This window comes from Oratosquilla oratoria, chromosome 12 (genome assembly GCF_046742065.1).
Source record: "Oratosquilla oratoria isolate Oo_2021 chromosome 12, ASM4674206v1, whole genome shotgun sequence".
NCBI lineage: Eukaryota > Metazoa > Arthropoda > Malacostraca > Stomatopoda > Squillidae > Oratosquilla > Oratosquilla oratoria.
In genome coordinates this window covers 43,793,684-43,813,398 of record NC_134788.1, presented here as the reverse complement: position 1 = coordinate 43,813,398, position 19,715 = coordinate 43,793,684, and the positions used below count along the sequence as shown (strand labels likewise).

At 37.3% G+C, this 19,715-nt stretch overlaps 1 protein-coding gene across 4 annotated transcripts; it reads left to right on the top strand.

Annotated features, from left to right (window-relative positions):
* Nucleotides 1–7,407: 7,407 nt before the first annotated feature.
* Nucleotides 7,408–19,313, top strand: LOC143031567 (uncharacterized). Of its 4 annotated transcripts, none has more exons than XM_076195590.1 (4): nt 7,408–7,524; nt 14,606–15,166; nt 15,441–15,498; nt 18,179–19,313. In XM_076195590.1, the coding sequence occupies exon 4, from the start codon at nt 18,211–18,213 to the stop codon at nt 19,291–19,293; it is 1,083 nt and encodes a 360-aa protein (XP_076051705.1). In that variant the 5' UTR covers nt 7,408–7,524; nt 14,606–15,166; nt 15,441–15,498; nt 18,179–18,210; the 3' UTR covers nt 19,294–19,313. The 4 variants fall into 4 exon arrangements, with proteins under 4 accessions (XP_076051705.1, XP_076051703.1, XP_076051704.1 ...); XM_076195588.1 differs by having other exon boundaries at nt 18,175–19,313; XM_076195589.1 differs by having other exon boundaries at nt 14,606–15,498.
* Nucleotides 19,314–19,715: the final 402 nt, after the last annotated feature.

The following is a 19,715-nucleotide window of genomic DNA, read 5'->3' as shown; positions in this document are numbered from 1 at the left end:
CATAATTATACAAAAAACTGTATATGTACTTTCCACTGTTCTTGTTTCGCTGTGAAGTAATTTCACAGTTCCACGAATAACAATACAGGCTCTTGTTTCTTAAGAATGTTTTCTATTCGTTTACTGTAGTGGTTGTTGCTCGCAGCACATTAGCGCATGGGAACCCGCTCGGTTTCGAGTCTAATATTACCAATATTGGATTTTAAACAAATCCAACGACCCTATCAAGATGACACTGTTACTATACTATAAATGTTGTTATTTAATAATAGTGATATTGAGAATGTCAATAATGTTTATATGAATTTTGTGTTAAAAGACAAAGAGGAAAGATAGAAATGTTAAAGAAGAAATATTAATCTCTTCTTAGAGAATTAGAATCAATGTAAAAATGAATAAGCTTAACATATTTTTGTACAAAAGTCATCAAAAGGATGGAATACTTATACAAATATTTAACCTAAGCTAACCTAACCGAACCTAATTCAGTTAAAACCTAACCTAAAGAGAACCTAACCTACCTAATGTATTTCCCAATGGTGACAATTGACGAATGAGTCACGAAGTCTATAAGTGGTCCAAGTCAGCCATTGCTAGCGAGGGCTGAATGAGCCACGAAAATGAACACAATTTCTGATTGTTAGTGAGTTATGTATAGGGCCTATAGTACTTAAAGAAAAATTCGTCCCACCCCCATTTTTAATCATGTGTTCTATTTTTCTGTATAGGTCATGGATCGCTCCCTAATTCCCCACAAGAGGCAACAAGTTAATGACGACGATCAAGAACCATGTACTTCTAGTTCTACTGAAAATCCGGAGTTGGAAGAGAATGTGGATGATGACAGTACCCAGAAAAACACAAGACGTCCTCCAGGGCCAAACTAACTAGCGATAGTTAGACCCATCCTTGACTATGCGGTACAGTTTTGGTCTCCGTCCTACAAAATGGACATAAATTCACTAGAATCAGTACAGAGAAGAATGACCAAAATGATACAAGGACTCGGAAATTTGCCTTACGAAGAGAGGCTTAGGCACCTAAACTTACACTCTCTGGAAAGACGCAGAGTGCGGAGTGATCTAATAGAAGTGTTCAAGTGGATCAAAGGCTATAACAAGGGTAATGCAAACAAGGTCATCATAATAAAACAACAGGGCAGGACTCGCAGTAATGGGTATAAACTGGACAAATTTAGATTTAAGAAGGAAATAGGCAAGAATTGGTTTACAAATAGGGTGGTCGATGAATGGAATAAACTTAGTAACCACGTAGTAAGCGCTGAAACTATCAGTTGTTTTAAAAAACGATTAGACAACTTTATGGATGGGGACGACAGGTGGTGATGGATACGGAGCTGCCTAGTGTAGGCCTTATGGTCTTTTGCAGTCTCCTTTATTTCTTATGTTCTTATGTTCTTAACATCAGCCTGCTGCCAGATAGTGGGCCTACCTGTCCTGATTTGAAGAAATATCCTTCACACATGCAAGGTGGTCAGACAAGATCATTCAATAAAAGATGGCACCAACAATATTCTTGGCTTGAATATTCCGTGGTCAAAGATGCAGCTTACTGTTTTGCGTGTCGTCATTTTACAACTTCCCATCTTGGTCGAGTTGAACAATCATTCACCCACAACGCATTCAAGAATTGGAAGAAGGCAACCATGTCTCTGAAGGCTCATGATACTCCACTTTGTCATAAATTTGCGATGCAAGCTTGGGGAGAATTCAAATTGCAGAAAGTTACAGGGGCAACAATTCATAAAGCCATTGATGCCGGGCATGCCAAGACAGTGGTGGATAATCGGCGGTACATAAAGCAGTTATTGATGTACCTCTCTATACACCATGTCAAAATGTTGCCCAGAGAGGGCACAGAGAAGGGGATCAATCCGACAATCGAGGAAACTTTTTGGAATTCCTTAATGTGCTAGCCAAGTATGATCATACAGTTGCAAAAAAAAAAAAAAAAGTTAACGGTCCGGGGAATGCAAAATATACTCACCACGATATACAGAATGAATTATTTGAAATAATGGCAGGTATGATCAGAAAGGAGGTAAGTGATGAGGTGAAACAAGCAGTGCACTTTGCCATCATGGTGGACGAAACGAAGGATATAGAGAAGAAGGAGCAGATCTCTATTGGTGTGAGGTATCTCCATGATCAGGAACTTCATGAAGAATTCTTGGATTTCACACCGGCTGAAGGCCTTGATGCAGAATCGTTACTCCAGAAGATAAAAGAAACTTTAGCCAAATGTAAAACTGACCACAATATCTGTGTCGGTCAGTGCTATGATGGAGCGGCATTTATGTCGGGTTGCACCAGTGGGGTCTAAGAAAGATTCAGAAGAGATGTTTCACAGGCTGTATATATCCACTGCTATGCTCATAGGCTAAACCTCGTTTTAGTTGACTGTGTAAACAATATAAGGATGATATCTGAGTTTTTCGTCACAATCCAATCACTGTACAATTCTTTCTCCTCGTCGGTGGTGTATCAGGAATTTCTAAAATTCCAAAAGGAGCTGAACCCAGAAAGACCACATATAGAACTCAAACGGTTATCGGACACCAGATGGGCATGCCAACACTCAGCCTGCCAAGCTGTTAAGAGGACCTAAAACATTTAATGGAAGGAGGAAATGTGGACAGGGCCAGTGGAGCAAGGTCACTCACTGCCCTTCTGGATCACCATTTTGTGACGAATCTGGTGTTCATGGAGAGTTTGCTGCATTTAAGGAAAACCTTGTCAGATCAACTCCAGTCCTCCGATCTCCAGCTTGTCTCAGCAGTTGATTTGGTTGGGACAGTGATGTCTAGTCTCACAGAGATGAGAAACGAAGAGAGCTGGGAGCAAGTACGAAATCATGCTGAAGAATTGTGCCATACTGTAGGGATTCGCAGACAACTTGCGTGTCAGAGGCAAAGGGCAGCCCCACGATACTTGGATGAGTTTGTCATAACATCCGGCATAGGACAAGATGATGATTCGAATGACTCCGATGTTACCAAGAGACGCATTTACTACTCCGTGATAGAGAAGTTTCTCAGTGAGTTGAGAAGAAGGTTTTCCGGCGATGCATGTTAGGTACTTATTGGAGTATCTGCCCTCAACCTCAATCATCCAACCTTTTTGAACAAGGAAAAGCTATCAGGAATGGCTGCAAATTATGGGGTGGAGGACAAAGATCTATCCGTAGAGCTGCACCAAATAAGAAGGTTGATTGCCAGAAAGCAGGAGCAGGGAATGGAAGTGGGCACACTTATGCAACTTGCCATCATGCTCCAACCGTACAAAGATGCATTCATAGATTTGCATAAGCTAGTTCCTATTAATGTTACTCTTCCAGTTAACTCAGCATCATGTGAAAGAAGCTTTTCGTGCCTAAAGCAACCGAAAATCTACGTGTGTTACAGTAGCGGTGACAAACGTACCAGTAATCTTGGAGTATTAAACATCAATATAAGGCAGGTAGGGATTGCGTGGATCAGGTTTTTTGCAGTAAGACAGATATGTGAGAAAGCTCTAGGAAAAGGAAGGAATGATTTTTGGGCCTTTATGAATTTGGAAAAGGCTTATGACAGGGTAGCCAGGAAGGCAATGTGGGAGGTATTACAGATAAATGAGATAGGAGGAAAACTTTTAACTCATTCAACTCCGATGACAAGATGTCTTGTCATTTGGTCAAATAAAACAAAAAATCATAAAACACCAAAATGTTTGATCAAACACCAGAAAAATATGACGTCAGTCCTCGCTTCGCTCGCAGCGAAGCGAGGACTGACGTCATATTTTTCTGGTGTTTGATCAAACATTTTGGTGTTTTATGATTTTTTGTTTTATTTGACCAAATGACAAGACATCTTGTCATCGGAGTTGAATGGGTTAGGAGCAGTCAAAAGTTTTTACGATGGTAGCAGAGCTTGTGTTAGATTCAGAAATGGAGAGAGTAAGTGGCCTAAGGTAAAGGTAGGACTTCGCCAGTGATGTGTTATGTCGCTTTAGCTGTTCAATTTATACATAGATGGGGTGGTGCGAGTTTTAATGCAAGGGTAATGGGTCGGCGATTGGAGATGGTTCAAGAAAATTGAAAAAATGGGAGATAAGCCAGTTGTTGTTTGTGGACGACACTGCGCTTGTAGCAGGATCAGAGGAGGGATTGAGGGCGTTAGTGATAGAGTTTGGGGAGGTGTGCGAAAAAAGAAAGTTGAAAATAAATGTGGGTAAAAGTAAGGTGATGAGATGTACAAGGGGAGAAAGTGGCAGCAGACTGGAAGTGAATATTAAGGGAGAGAGACAGGAGGAAGTAGATAGTTTTAGATAATTGGGTGTGAATGTGGCGGGGAAGGGAGGTGTGGAGGTGGAGGTAGAATGTAGATTGAGAGAACTAAATAAATGCTTTGGAGGATTAAAATGTGTAATGAGAAATAGACATCTGGGAATGGATGCTAAGAGAAGTTTGTATGAAGGAGTGATTGTGCCGACAGGACTATATGGGGTAGAAACATGGAACATAGGAGAGGAAGAGTGAAGGAGTTTGAATGTATTTGAGACGAAATGCCTGAGAAGTATGATAAGGCTACTATGCTGAATAGAGTGAGAAATGAGGAGATGAGGAGGAGAACAGGGGTGGAAAGGAAGTTGAGAGATAGGGTTGATGAAAGAGTATTAGGGTAGTTTGGACAGATTGAAAGAATGAGTGAAAAAAAATAGCAAAAGAGGTGTGGAAGGCAGAGGTAGGAGTGAACATGAGGGAGCGACCAAGGATGAGATGGATGGATGGGGTAAAAGGGGCTTTAGGAAAGGGAGGAATGTATGTTGAAGAAGGACGGGAGAGGACAGAAGATAGGGATGAATGGAGAATGGTTGTGTACGGATGATGCTCTGATGCACGAAAGGGAGTGGGTGGGGGATGAGGGTGAAGGGGTATGTGTGAAAAATAGATTGACGCAGCCCGAAGGGATTTCTCCTCGTCGTCTCCATTTCTGCATGAGGGAACGGAGAGGGGGGTGGTCGCTGATTTAATGAAGCGGCCTTGCTGTGGATGTGCTGTATTGTGACACTGTTTCTGACCCAGGGCAGTGAGCGAGATGCAGGGATGACCCGTCATCTAGGAGAGGGATGGGGGTGGTGGATGGGAGTGGAGTATATGGTGATGGAATGGGTGGGAGTGGATTTTATGTTTTTTTTTTTTTTTTTTTTTTTGCTACCTCCCTTGTAAGGGGGGAAAAGCCTTTGGTATATGTATGTATGCATGTGTGTGTATGTATGTATGTATGTATTAGTATTATTATCATTATTATTGTTATTATTATTATTATTATTATTATTATTATTATTATTATTATTATTATTATTATTATTATTATTATTATTATTATTATTATTATTATTATTATTATTATTATTATCATTATTATTATCATTATTATTATTATTATTATTATTATTATTATTATTATCATTATTATTATTATTATTATTATTATTATTATTATTATTATTATTATTATTATTATTATTATTATTATTATTATTATTATTATCATTATTATTATTATTATTATCATTAAAGTAAGGTGATGAGATGTACAAGGGGAGAGAGTGACAGTAGGCTGGAAGTGAGCATTAAGGGTGAGAAACTGGAGGAAGTGGATAGTTTTAGATACTTGGGTGCGAATGTGGCAGGAAAGGGAGGAGTGGGGGTGGAGGTAGAATGTAGATTGAGAGAAGCGAGTTAGTACCTTGGAGGATTAAAAAGTGTAATGAGAAATAGACATCTGGGAATGGATGCTAAGAGGAGGTTATATGAAGGAGTGATTGTGCCAACAGCAATGTACGGGGCAGAAACATGGATCATGAGAGAGGAAGAGAGAAGGAGTTTGAATGTGTTTGAGATAAAATGTCTGAGAAGTATGATAAGGGTTACTAGGCTAGATAGAGTGAGAAATGAGGAGGTGAGGAGGAGAACAGGGGTGGAAAGGGAGCTGGGAGATAGGGTTGATGAAAGAGTATTAGGATAGTTTGGACACATGGAAAGAATGGGCGAAGAAAGATTAGTAAAAGAAGTGTGGAAGGCGGAGGTGGAAGGAGTGAATATGAGGGGGCGTCCTAGGATGAGATGGATGGATGGGGTGAAAGGGGCTTTACAAAAGAGAGGAATGTCTGTGGAGGAAGGGCGGGAGAGGACAGAAGATAGGGGTGAATGGAGAACGGTTGTGTATAGATGATGCTGTGATGCATGAGGGGGAGTGGGTGGGGGATGGGGGGTGAGGTATGTATGAAAAAAATTGACGCAGCCCAAAGGGATTTCTCCCCGTCTTCTCCTTTTCTGCATGAGGGGACGGAGAGAGGGGGTCGCCGAAGTTATGAAACGGCCTTGCTGTGGATGTGCTGTGTCTTGCGACACTGCTTCTGACCCAGGGCAGTAGACGGGATGCAAGGATGACCCGTCATCCAGGAGGTGCCAAAATAGGAAGGAGGGAGGAGGGTGGAGGGGAGTGGAGTGCATGGGAAATGAAATGGGTGGGAGGGATTTCCATGCCTTTTTCTTTTTGGCTACTCCCCGTGTAAGGGTTTAGCCTTTGGTATATGTATGTATGTATGTATTATTATTGTTATTATTATTATTATCATTATTATTATTATTATCATTATTATTATTATTATTATTATTATTATTATTATTATTATTATTATTATTATTATTATTATTATTATTATTATTATTATTATTATTATTATTATTATTATTATTATTATTATTATTATTATTATTATTATTATTAATATTATTATTATTATTATTATTATTATCATTATTATTATTGTTACTGTTATTGTTGTTGTTGTTGTTGTTGTTGTTGTTGTTGTTGTTCGATATCATGATCATCATTTGAAATAAATATCAGTACTACGAGCATAGCTCTCCTCCCGCAAAATATAACTAGATAAATACAACTAGATATATACAAAATCCAGTTCAAACACTACTATGATAATCAGATATTCTCGTGTATACTAGTCTGTGCCCTAATAAATTTGTCTAAGATGTTAAAATTCAAAATGTAATGATTAGATGATGGACCGTCACCATATCGAATTACATTACCATTGATATACGTTGGACTTATGTTATGAATAAATTTGAGTACATTGAGAGAAGATCAAGTCTCCTCCCGCAAAATATAACTAGATAAATACAACTAGATATATACAAAATCCAGTTCAAACACTACTATGATAATCTGATATTCTCGTGTATACTAGTCTGTGCCCTAATAAATTTGTCTAAGATGTTAAAATTCAAAATGTAATGATTAGATGATGGACCATATCGAATTACATTACCATTGATATACGTTGGACTTATGTTATGAATAAATTTGAGTACATTGAGAGAAGATCAAGTACTGTTTAGTAAGACAAGTCATATAATTTATCCCAGAGGTGAAAGATAAACATGAGAAAGTCGGAAGAGGAGTTGTCATTTTAAAATGTGACTTGTGCATGGATGGTGAGTGTTAGATAAATGTATGGTAAATAGGGAGAGGACGAAAACTGATGTTATAAACTAAGAGATAAATGTGTGGTGAAATATGAAGTGAAACTCGTATTTTGGTTTGTATGGTTCCAAAATTTCCAGTTTCATATTCTACGGATAGCGTTTCCAAAACTAGCCTTAGTTTGCCATGATAACTTGAGTATTGTTTTCATGTTTTATACGATTCTGTTCCACTTTCACCAACATTTAGGAATTGAGTTTTAACAATGATATCCGAGTAAATTATTCTGAACATGGCAACAATAATAAAGCGGAACAATTACTTTTTTTTCCAAATTCAGATATACATATTTTTACACGTTGATATAGGAAATTGCTGAAGACAATGGCAGTTTTTATTACTTAACTGAATCAATGCCATATTGTAACTAGTTCACTTAGTACCAAGACTTTACCACCTAGTTGCTTGATAATAGTTCAACCAAAGCTTATCAGGCTAAATATCCATCTAATTAATTACTCTAATCTATACATAATTAGAAGTATTCCACACACTCAATAAAATGAACCAAAAGCTGTAATTAATGGTTGTATATTGGGAGAAGTATCTTTTATGATGAATTTGATCACTGTATATATCTCCAATCCCAAATTATCAACATGAACTCTTAAGAGGAGAACCTTTCACAATGGTCAGGTGATCAAATATACAAAGAGTGGGAAAGTACATTATTACCACAAACACAACCAAAGAGGTACAGATGGAATTATTTTCACTGGGATAATTATTAATAGGGAGGATTTGCCCTGCCATCCCACCAAATAAATCTTCTACACCAAAGGTGCTATTACCCTACAATAATCACCACAGCTATGTGTTTCCAAGATGGTTTGGAAAGGCATCTTGCATAGCTGAATAGTTGGACACTTGCCATTATTTTTAAACATCATAAATAAGGGAGATGAATTGCTGACATGAGATTTCACTACATGCTAATTTTGCAGATAATCACATGAGAATAAGGATCACTTTTGTAGGCGATACATGGACTGAGAGAAGTTTAGATAGAGCAGTAAATAGCAAAATAAACTGGGTGAGAGCAACATCTTGATGCTATTGTCATAAAGTAAATATAGTGACTATAGAATGGTAGGTATTGGTAGATGAGAGCAACAGCACAAATGATATCATAAAGTAAATATAGGGAACAGAGGGGGTGTTGCCAATGAAGTGAAGTGGCCTTGTTGTGGATGTACTGTGTCTTGCTACATTGCTTCTGACCCAGGGCAGTGGGTGGGATACAGAGATGACCTATCATCCATGAGGAACTAAGATGAGAGGGGGGAAGGGGTGGTGGATGGGAGTGGAATGAGTTGGAGTTGGTATGTGCCTTTGACTTGAGTATTTTATATGGGGGAAAAAGCTCTTGGTAAATAGATTGCTAGAAATCTAGTGACCATGGAGTGATAGATTTCACAACTGAATTGAATTTTAGAGCTAAAAGTAAACTTGTCTTCAAGAAAAAGTAATCGTTGTCAAGATTCAAAATAAAGATTAACTTCAGGTGGAAAATAAAAATTGACCTGAAGATCTTGGAAATAATGAGGACAGTGTCAATACTGAATAACACTATACATAAAATAATTAGGAAATCAGTGAAGAAGGTAGCACAAAATATAATAGAGAAAACAAATACTCTTGAGTAACAAATGATGCAGCAGGAAGAGGAATGATGTTGCTTATTCAAATTAGGAGAGATGAAATAAAGCTAAACTGGATAAACATATCAATAAAGAATAAATTACAAAAGCTTGTAAGAGAAAACCAGGACCAAAGCTCACACTTAGAGACAAAACCCCACAATATTTTTAGTATGTAAGAGATATACACATAAGGCAATTTATCAACTGAAAACCTTTAGCTCTTCCTTTTCACAAGAATCTAGTATGACTCGTATCTTGAATGGATTCCATGTCAACTAAGAGTGACAGCACTGAAAAGAGCTTTTTTTATGAACATTCCTGGGATGACAAGGTAAATGTAAATATTGTGAAAATTGCTGTGTTAGATAACATACCCAAAAAGGCCCTTTCTCCATTGTTAGTTGGGGTAGCCTAACCAAGGCCTACAGCTACCCTTCACCTGTCTCACACTCATCCAACACCCACATTTTGCCCCTTCTTTCTTAGTTCATTGTGGATGAAGAATTAGGCTAACAGGTAAAAATTTGAGGACTAGGTTAACTCGGCATAAATACATCATTAGAACATGTCATACCTGTGTTTTTGTTCATGTTAGATGTAACTTGTAATTGTTTGTTAGGAATACCATTGAACTCGGTCATGACAAGCATGCTTTTGATCATTTAGAGTATGATCAGGTTGGACAATTGTGTAAATATATTGACATGGTGTAATATGCCTAATATGAAGTGTGTGTATATATATATATATATATATATATATATATATATATATATATATATATGAATGGTAAGAATGGAAAGACACAATTGGGAACAAGAGACTTTACTCCTGACCGCTTTTGCCTTTGAGGCTTCTTCAGAGGTAATATTTACAGAGAATGAAATCATTGTATTTGTAGGGCAGTTGCTATGGTTTATGAGGGATACGGGGTGGGATTCCATATATTGCTTGGCTTGGTGGTCATGTGGGGTCAGGTGTGAGGTGGGTGGATGTATTTGTTATGTGTGAGCAATTGTCTCATGGCGTATTTGGCGGCATGTTTTGCAATCTTGTAGGTCATTGTGTTGTCAGTAAGTTTTGCCATTAAATGTGCAGAAAGCGCATTTAAGGCATTTTCCTACTAGCTGTTTGTAGTCTCTTTGGTTGATTGGGAGGGTAGTTATCGATGTTATCTTGTTTGAAAGTCTGTGGTATAGAGTTTTTGTATGAGATCAGTGGAGTTTCTAATGTGTGTGTCGCTGATAGTTCCAAGAGCTGATGTAAGGGGTTTGGCTAGTATCTTACATCAGCTCTTGGAACTATCAGCGACACACACATTAGAAACTCCACTGATCTCATACAAAAACTCCATACCACAGACTTTACAAACAAGAAACTCATCAGTCTAGACATCATTGCCTTATACACCCACATATCGCTGGCAGATGCCATTTCAGCCATACAAAGAGTCATAGATACCATTGATGAGACTACCCTCCCAATCAACAAAAGAGACTAAACAACTAGTAGGAAAATGCCTTAAATGTGCTTTCTGCACATTAAATGGCAAAACTTACTGACAACATGACGGCTTACCAATGGGATCACCCCTCAGTGCTATAGCCGCCTGGTTAGCAATGGAAATTCTAGAGCAAAGCAACTACAAACAGTTCCTCCCCGATGGCACCACCTGGTTCAGGTATGTAGACAACTACCTTCTCATCATACCAAAAGACACAGACACTGACATCCTTCTACACAATTTAAACAAATCACACCAGAAAATACAATTAACAGTCAAACAAGAAAACCAGGACTCTCTCTCATACCTTGACACTTTAATCATCAGGAACAGTAATGCAGCAAAATTCAAAGTTTACAGAAAACCCACAAACAAAAACAACTACATATACTACTTCAGTGCCCACAGCGACAGAACTAAAAATGGTATACTAATAGGATTCTTCCTGAGAGCACTAAGAATATGCAGCCCAGAATACCTTCAAGACAAAATAGACCACATCACCACTACATTTAAAACACTTCACTTCCCAACAGGAATCATTGTCCGAGCCCTACACAAAGCTAAGGAAATCAAACAAAGAGGCATCTTGGAACCACAAATCAAAAATGAAAATATCCTCCTCATAGCACCATCATCGGACCTAACTCACCTCCTAACCAAGAAATTAAAACCCGTAGGCATCACAGTAATATCAGACAATCCCACTCAACCCGACAGTATCCTTTACAAAATCCCCTGCTTGGGATGCAACCTTGCCTACTATGGTGAAACGTACAGGGGATTAAAGAAACGCATACATGAACACAAAGCTGATGTTCTTCACCACTGCACAACAAATGCCTGGGTAAACCACATAGATGAAAAACAACATTTACCTCAATGGAACCAAGCTAACATTTTACATGAAAACTTAAACAAACCACAAAGAAAAACATTAGAAGCAATATACATAAACACCGATGATTGCATCAACAACAAAACAGGAGATATCAAGATTGCAAAACATGCTGCCAAATATGCCATGAGACAATTGCTCGCACATAACAAACAAATACATCCACCCGCCTCACACCTGACCCCACATGACCACCAAGCCAAGCAACATACTGAAACCCACCCCGTGTCCCTCATAAACCATAGCAACTGCCCTACAAATACCAATGATTTCATTCTCTGTCAATATTACCTCTGAAGAAGTCTCAAAGGCGAAACTGGTCAGGAATAAGGTCTTTTGATCCCAATTGTGTCTTTCCATTCTTACCATTCATACACCTGTCATGATGTCACGATATACCTCTGTGTATGCATATATTATGTATATATATAAATATATATATATATATATATATATAAATATATATATATATATATATATATATATATAATCTAACAGATAAAAACTAAGAATGTGTATGATATGAAAGAAATGTAAGCTTTTGTCTCTTCAGTATTATTATTATTATGATTATTACTATTATTATTATTATTATCATTATCATTATTATTATTATTATTATTATTATTATTATTATTATTATTATTATTATTATTATTATTTATTTATTTATTTATTTTTTTCTTTTTGCCACCATCACTAAAAGGCAAAAATCAGAGAAGAGGTATAGAAACATGGAGTAATATAGAGTGAATTATTTGAAAAGTTATTAAGGAGGCCCCATTTTAGTTTTGGCGAGGCAACGTATAATTTCTTTGCGAGCTAGAAATTTGTGGCAGGTGCAAGTCCTACTTTCTCTCCAATTCCCAGCAGTGACTCTGACCTGTCCTGACAGTCAAAACACATATAGCAAAGGTGATGGCCTCAACCATATCTTTGTTCCTCCTTGTGTATGCTCCTCATCACCTAAATGCAGAAAGAAAATGGTATAACAAGTAGATTTCCACTAAGATATTTACTTAATAAATACCATAATTCAGTCAGTACATTAATTTTGTAGGAAGTATAGTAGTGTACTATGAGTTGCAAGTGAAGAGGTAAGGTTCACTCATAAAAGTATAAAATGAGGAAAACCACTTAGGGAAGATGTATTGATAGATCTGAAAGGCAAAGGGACAAATTCATTGTAGATTCACCCAGTGTGTACATAAGACATTACTAAAGAATGGTGCTGTGATATTGCGATTATATTTTACAAGAAAGGAGACCAGAAAAGTCTTAATATTCATTATAAAGTTTATTTTCAAATGTACTCTTTTTGAACATTCTTACAAATAGACTAGGTAGAATATAATTATATTCAGCCAAGAGAACAGGCAGGTATTGGATACATTTTTATAGATCTGAGAAAAAACACAGTACAACAAAACTTTGTGTTTTTGTAGATTTTAAGAAAAGCCATTGATATAGTAAAAAAAAATGGCAATATTAGACTATGCAAACAGTGTCAAGTTGATAAATTGTAAGAGTACAGATAGTTTGGTAAAAGAAATGACTGTAATTCTACTGCATATAGATACAGAAAAATTAAAGATTGAGGAATGTGTGGCAGAGTTATACAATTTATTCAAATATTAACAGGTTACCTCGAAGGAATTTTCAGAGATTTGAGTTGGGAGGAAGTGATACACAATGGGGAATATTTCAGTCACTTGAGATTTGTGTGTAGCATTATTCCCATTTAAGAAAATAGTACAAAACTAGAAAGATGATGGATTCATCGTCATTGGCAGATGTAAGTGAGGCAGTATGATTCCCAATAACTTAACTTTAATGTAATTCTAGAATACATTACAATTGTCTTAAGACTTGTTAGCAATTTTCATTTTCAATTGTCTTTTGTTTTCATATCCCTCTGGAATATTACATACTCTGATATAAATAATCATTAGGGTATTGATACTGCTTGAATTCTCTGTAAGCATGTCTTCTTCATGATGCTTTTCTATGTTCATCAAGCTGTTTTGGGTGAGATTATTAGGTCATCTTAAATGGAATTTATGAATACTGTTAGCATATTTTGAATATTTTCCACAGCTGACCTACTGGTTTTGCACCTAATCTTGACCCCCAGTCCATGACCTGAAGCTCTTGTTATAGATCACTAAAATAAGCTTTTCTGAAATCAGGTATTGCAGACATGCAGCTGTCGTTTTGAACCTGATTAGATTATGGTCACTAGACGGAATGCTTTCACCAATTTCTACATCAGTTATCATATTCTTGAGGCCAGCACTCAATAGATCAAGTATATTCTATGTCTTGTGGGTTCTTTTACATGCTGCATTAAACAACTGTTTCAAAAAAGTATGATGAAGTGACTACACTACCATGTATCAATATCATCCAATTAAATGTTAGTAAGATTTAAATCTCCCATTATATTTCAACACATCCTAATTGCAGAAGTTAGATATTTTTGAAACACTGTATCACCTGCTATAATGACTTTGGTTTGTATATCACCACTATGTTTATATTTTGTCTGCTAAGTTGATTGAAACTATTATTTATCATAAGTTACTTTTCCTTCCTTAGTTCACAGGCATTTATTGTGCTTTTGACAAATAATAGAACACTTTCTTGTGGCTTCTATCCTGATTAAAAATTTTGAATCCAAGAATATTAAAACATATATACACCCTGGTCATAAAACAAGCACTCCACAAATGACCACCAAATACTGTATTGCAAACTCTCCCAGACAATATGCCAACAAGTAAATCACTCTCAAGACAAAAGAAAATTTCACTAGCATGTCTCAGTTCAGGTTACCATCCTACATTATGAAAGTACCAGCACAAAACTGGCATGGTAGCAGATTTCATTTTCCCCAGATAAAACCACCAAACAGATGACATGAGCAGCATGAGCATGGTAGCACTTGAACACCATGTACTACACTGCCCAACACTTATCCTTTCCAGACAGCCACACAAAATCTTTTCAATGAGTGATTTAAGAGCTGAATTTGTGAATGTTGCCAACTTCCTGGAGGCTGCAGACCTCCTACAAGAGAGAACTGGGGCAACATACTGATGGATCTCTCTTCCAAGTTAAGTGAATCAATGATTCCTATATTCTTTCCACAGCAACCTGGTGTTCTGTTCCATTCAGAGAAATATTAAATGCCCAGATTTTTATATTCATCCAAGAAATATTAAGTCCTATTGGTGTCACTTCCTCATTCAGTGATTCAAGTATGGGTTCCAGAACATTTATATATTTTGCAAGTAGTGCAGCATCATTGACAAAGTGATTTATTTTCATTCTATGCTAGTCCTGTTTTTACTAGCAACCTCATTTCAATTCATCATTTAATTCATTCTAGCATTGATATGGAACAAGGACACCTTTGGCTTATCCCAGAGTGCATTGGGAAGAAGCTGGGTATAGTACAACCCTGGTTCATTATACTTTTGTTGTCTGAGTACAAATCAAATATGAAACTGATGAATTACTGGGGACTACTACAGCCTCAGAAACTTGTAAGAGTGTATACCTAGCAACTAAAAGAAAAAATATATATTATGAAATCAACATAACCTGTGAATAGCTTCTGTTGAAATTCATCTTTTCATTTGATGTTTGAACTAGGATCCAGTCAATATTGTGTTTGAAAACCAAGCTACTTAGAATGGTGGCTTGCTAGTAGATAATCTTGTATTCTCAACAGAAACACAAAGTAGAGTCCATAGCTGGATTATTTATTGTTACAGCACTGTAATTATTAAGTCATGTCAACTCATTTTTTCCTTCCAGACCGGGGTGATGAAACCATACATCCAAGCTACAGGGATGATACCATTCCATCAGACAGGTATACACAATGGAAGCTATTGGCTATAGCATTCCCCCATCCCCCAACCTCAGCCAGCTACCTGCCAATGCCACAAATTCTCTCTGTCTTCCCAATCTTCAACCAGCTAGTGGCTGTCTTGATTTTAGTCAAGGTTGATGGGAGCAGATTGATTGAGAGAGGGCACTCTGACATCTGTAGTACCTAACCCCCTGCTAGGGAGGGGGGGGGGGTTCAATAATAGCAGTATGAATATTCTGCCAAGGTTGATCTAGCTTCCTCTGCATGTATCACCACACCATCTGTACAAAAATAAAATCCATTCATGACACTAACTGGGAGCTCAGACATTTGAGTGCATTTCAGGCAGGGTGAGAGTTATCTTTAAAGCAATGAGATGCTGCATTTTTTCTGCAGTACCACATATTTAATTTTGTCTTTTAGGTTGTAAACAGGCACTAGTTTGATATGTCATTTCTCTGTGCTAGCCACCTGTGATGTATGACTATTTGGTGAAGAACTAGTGTCCCCTTGATATGGGCTTGGTTTGAAGTCTTCAGATCCCAACAAAGCTTCCCTATTGAAAGGTTTGGACTCACTGTAACCACAAGAAACCCATGGTTAGGTCCAAAGAACTTTTGCACTCTTGAACACCCTACAGTTTGCAAGGCTTTCCAGTAGATGAATGAGAATGTGGCCATTTTTCTTTTTTGAATATTTAGTTGTGGACTATCAGGACTAATAATGCAAGTTATGGCTCTGGAACCACAAACTAGCAATCCTCAGGTTTTTTTTTTATCTTTTAAAGTTCAAGACTATTCAGCTATTACTGTTAAAAGAATTCTAGAGCCATGTTAGATAATATATGCCATATAAACAAATCTATAGATGTCTTTGGTGTTGAAATTAGTCTACAGCCAAGGCATCACTACAGAGTATGTAGTCTAACAATGAATAGAGTAGCATAGAATGGTTCTTTTTAAGATTCAATATCTATCAGGCCCAAAGAGTGTTTTGTATTGGTTTAGTCAACTGTAGACTTGACAAAACCTGGGTATTGCATCTTGGAGAGTATTGCTACCCCAGCTCCAAGACATTTAAGCTCATTTGACAACACTAAGATCCTATCATCCATGGAAAGGGAAAGTTTCCAGGTACTGATTTGAGGTTCATCCCACTACTCAACTTATAAGTGCATAGCTAATATATATATATATATATATATATATATATATATATATATATATATATATATATATATATGTAGGTTTCATTAGGGGACAAGTTTCCCCACATAATGAAGGACCTAATGCCCTTGAAACATTGTACAGGGAGGCGAGACCACTGGGATTCTAGGTCCCCTGGACCAATACCAAGATGTATTTGGGGGTCTTTAGTTTGTTCATGAATGTTGAGGTCTTTAAAAGATTCGCATATCTTGGTAGTGATGTACATAACAATGATGGGTCATGTAAAGAAGTCCTTTGAAAGACCTGCATGGCCCAATCAGCCCATGGTGTTATGGACTCAACCAAAGTAATATGGCATTGTTGATGTTTATACAGGAAGACTTAAGATTCAAATCACTTGTGCTATGAAACATAAACACTGAATTCTGACTTGAAGAGATAGGTCACTGTAATTAGTGTCAAATTCCTTCAAATCATGGGGTATTCCAGGAATGACTTTGTATCTAAGTAGCAACTACTCCATGAGACTCCAATGCCTGTTCTGTTACCATAATAATTAATGAATGTCAATACAAGGGGCATGTGGCTCATTTCCCTAATGTTGATCCCACTCCTAAGGTTATCTCCAGTAGAAACAACCCTCAGTGGAGGAGACAAAGGGGGTGCTCACAGAACTCGTAGCTGGAGCAAACTGACTGATGATGATGTGTTGCCACTCATTCCTCATTATGCTGAGATGAATTGCACAACCCCAATACTGGGACAAGTGTCACAATCAAAATGAGATCCAGGAAAGGACACTGCCTTGCCACCAAATAAAGGAAGCTTTGCCATTCTTCTTGTTTCACATAATGGGAAAATCTGAAACATAATATTTGTAGTGTATGTCTAAAGGGCCCTACACACGCTCAGACTTTTACTCAGACTTGTCTGCGCATACATGCTTTGTGCAGACAAGTCTGAGTAAAAGTCTGAGTGTGTGTAGGGCCCTTAAGATTTCATGTAACATTAGTAATATAATCATGAAAGCTATACATATTTTCAGAGAATACATTAACTGGATTATTAACTGCCATTTCATAGCCATAGATTTAAAAAGAAATTCCATTTTTCATGGAGTTTTATGGTGCTTGATTGTTGGTGAACAACTCGGAATTTGAATTTATATTTTAGAAAATAGAGTGAAAAGTCTTACTTTCTCATGGCAGCACACACCACCTCTCTGCATTAATTTGTTGGTAACCATTGAATTACTCAGATATAGCATGTGATAACATAATTGCTTTCTTGAAAAAATCAATCATGAGATTTTATCTCAACATATCTTAGAGCACTGAATCTTTTATAATATGGTCTCATGTATATTTACTCTAATGAAAACTATAAAAGTAATTACTTGGTGCTTTTATAACATTAGAAATTTCATTAAGTCTACTGTGATTTACATAAGTTATTTGGTTGCAGTCACTTTAGAAATCAAAGTAATATTGACTAACCTTTATTTCAGAAAGTTTGAAGAAATGCAGGGAAACAGAGATATCACATGCGCTTGAATGTATGCGTGGAAGCCTGGAAAAGTACAATGGAAATGCTGAAATCTATGGAAGGAAAGTCCATGAACACACGTGATGACACATTTTCAGTTCCATCTGGTTCAAATGTTTCATATACAATAAACACAGAAAAGGAGATTCATCAGTGTAGTCTTTGTGGTGCTACTTTCTCTGCTTCATCAAGCTTGAAGAGGCATATCATAGCACATACAGGCATCAAACCCCATAAGTGTTCCCTTTGTGAAGCTGCTTTTTCTCAAGTGTCGAATTTGAATCGTCATATTAGGACTCACACAGGCGAGAAGCCGCATCAATGTACGCTATGTTCAACAGCCTTTGCTAGTCAGTCTGCACTCAAAGATCATTACCTGACTCACACAGGTGAAAAGCCATTTCAGTGCCATCTTTGTAACGCGACATTTTCACGCTCGTCTAATTTAAAGGTTCATTTCCGCATACACACGGGTGAACGGCCATACATATGTAAGATTTGTACGGCAACGTTTTGTCACATGGGTGACTTGAAGGGCCATATCATGACCCACACTGGAGAAAAGCCTCACAAATGTACGATTTGCGACGCCGCGTTTTCTCGCGCATCCACGTTGAAGATTCACATTCGTACGCACACGGGCGAGAAACCTCACAAATGTACACTCTGCGACGCTGCGTTTTCTCAGCCGTCTCATCTAATTAGCCACAGAAGGATCCACACAGGCGAGAAGCCTCACCGGTGTAAGCTCTGCGGTGCTGCATTCATCAGGGCGTATCAGTTGAAAGTTCATACACACATACACATCGGCGTTAAACCCCATAAATGTACTCAGTGTGTGGCTGCGTTCACTGATCCTTCGTCTTTGAAAGTTCACCTTAGGACGCACACTGGCGAGAAACCTTACGAATGCACCATATGCACGACCTCCTTTTCATGGGCATCTTCTCTAAAGGCGCACATGCGAACTCACACAAATGAAAAGCTTCTGGAATGCGTACCTTGTGATGTTACAATTACTGAGGGATCTCCTTTTATTGGACATGATATGACTTACCCAGTAGAAAATCTTGTTGAATGAAACTAAAGTTTTTACATATTTCAGTGCTGTCATTTCCTAATATTTCCTATATATTTACATCCTTTGATTCCTAACCAATAATGCATTGTGTAAAAATCTCATATTCCATATTCTTTTAATTTTATGCTTGAGACAAACATATCATGCCTTTGACATTAATCACTGAAGAATTGTAACATTTATTCTTCTCTCCAAAACTAGATCCCCCTCCTCCAAACAAATTCACTGTGTTGAGACATGTAAATTTGAGTAGGCCCACAAAACTCTCTCAAAATTATGGCCCTGTATTTTGTGACAATCATTATTCAAACGTTAATGGTCACCCAAGTGATTGTAATCTACAGTTTGCAAGGCTTTCCATCTACTTATGGGTTTTGGTATTTTCTTAGGATATTAAAAGAAAATACAAAAAGTCAGAGCAA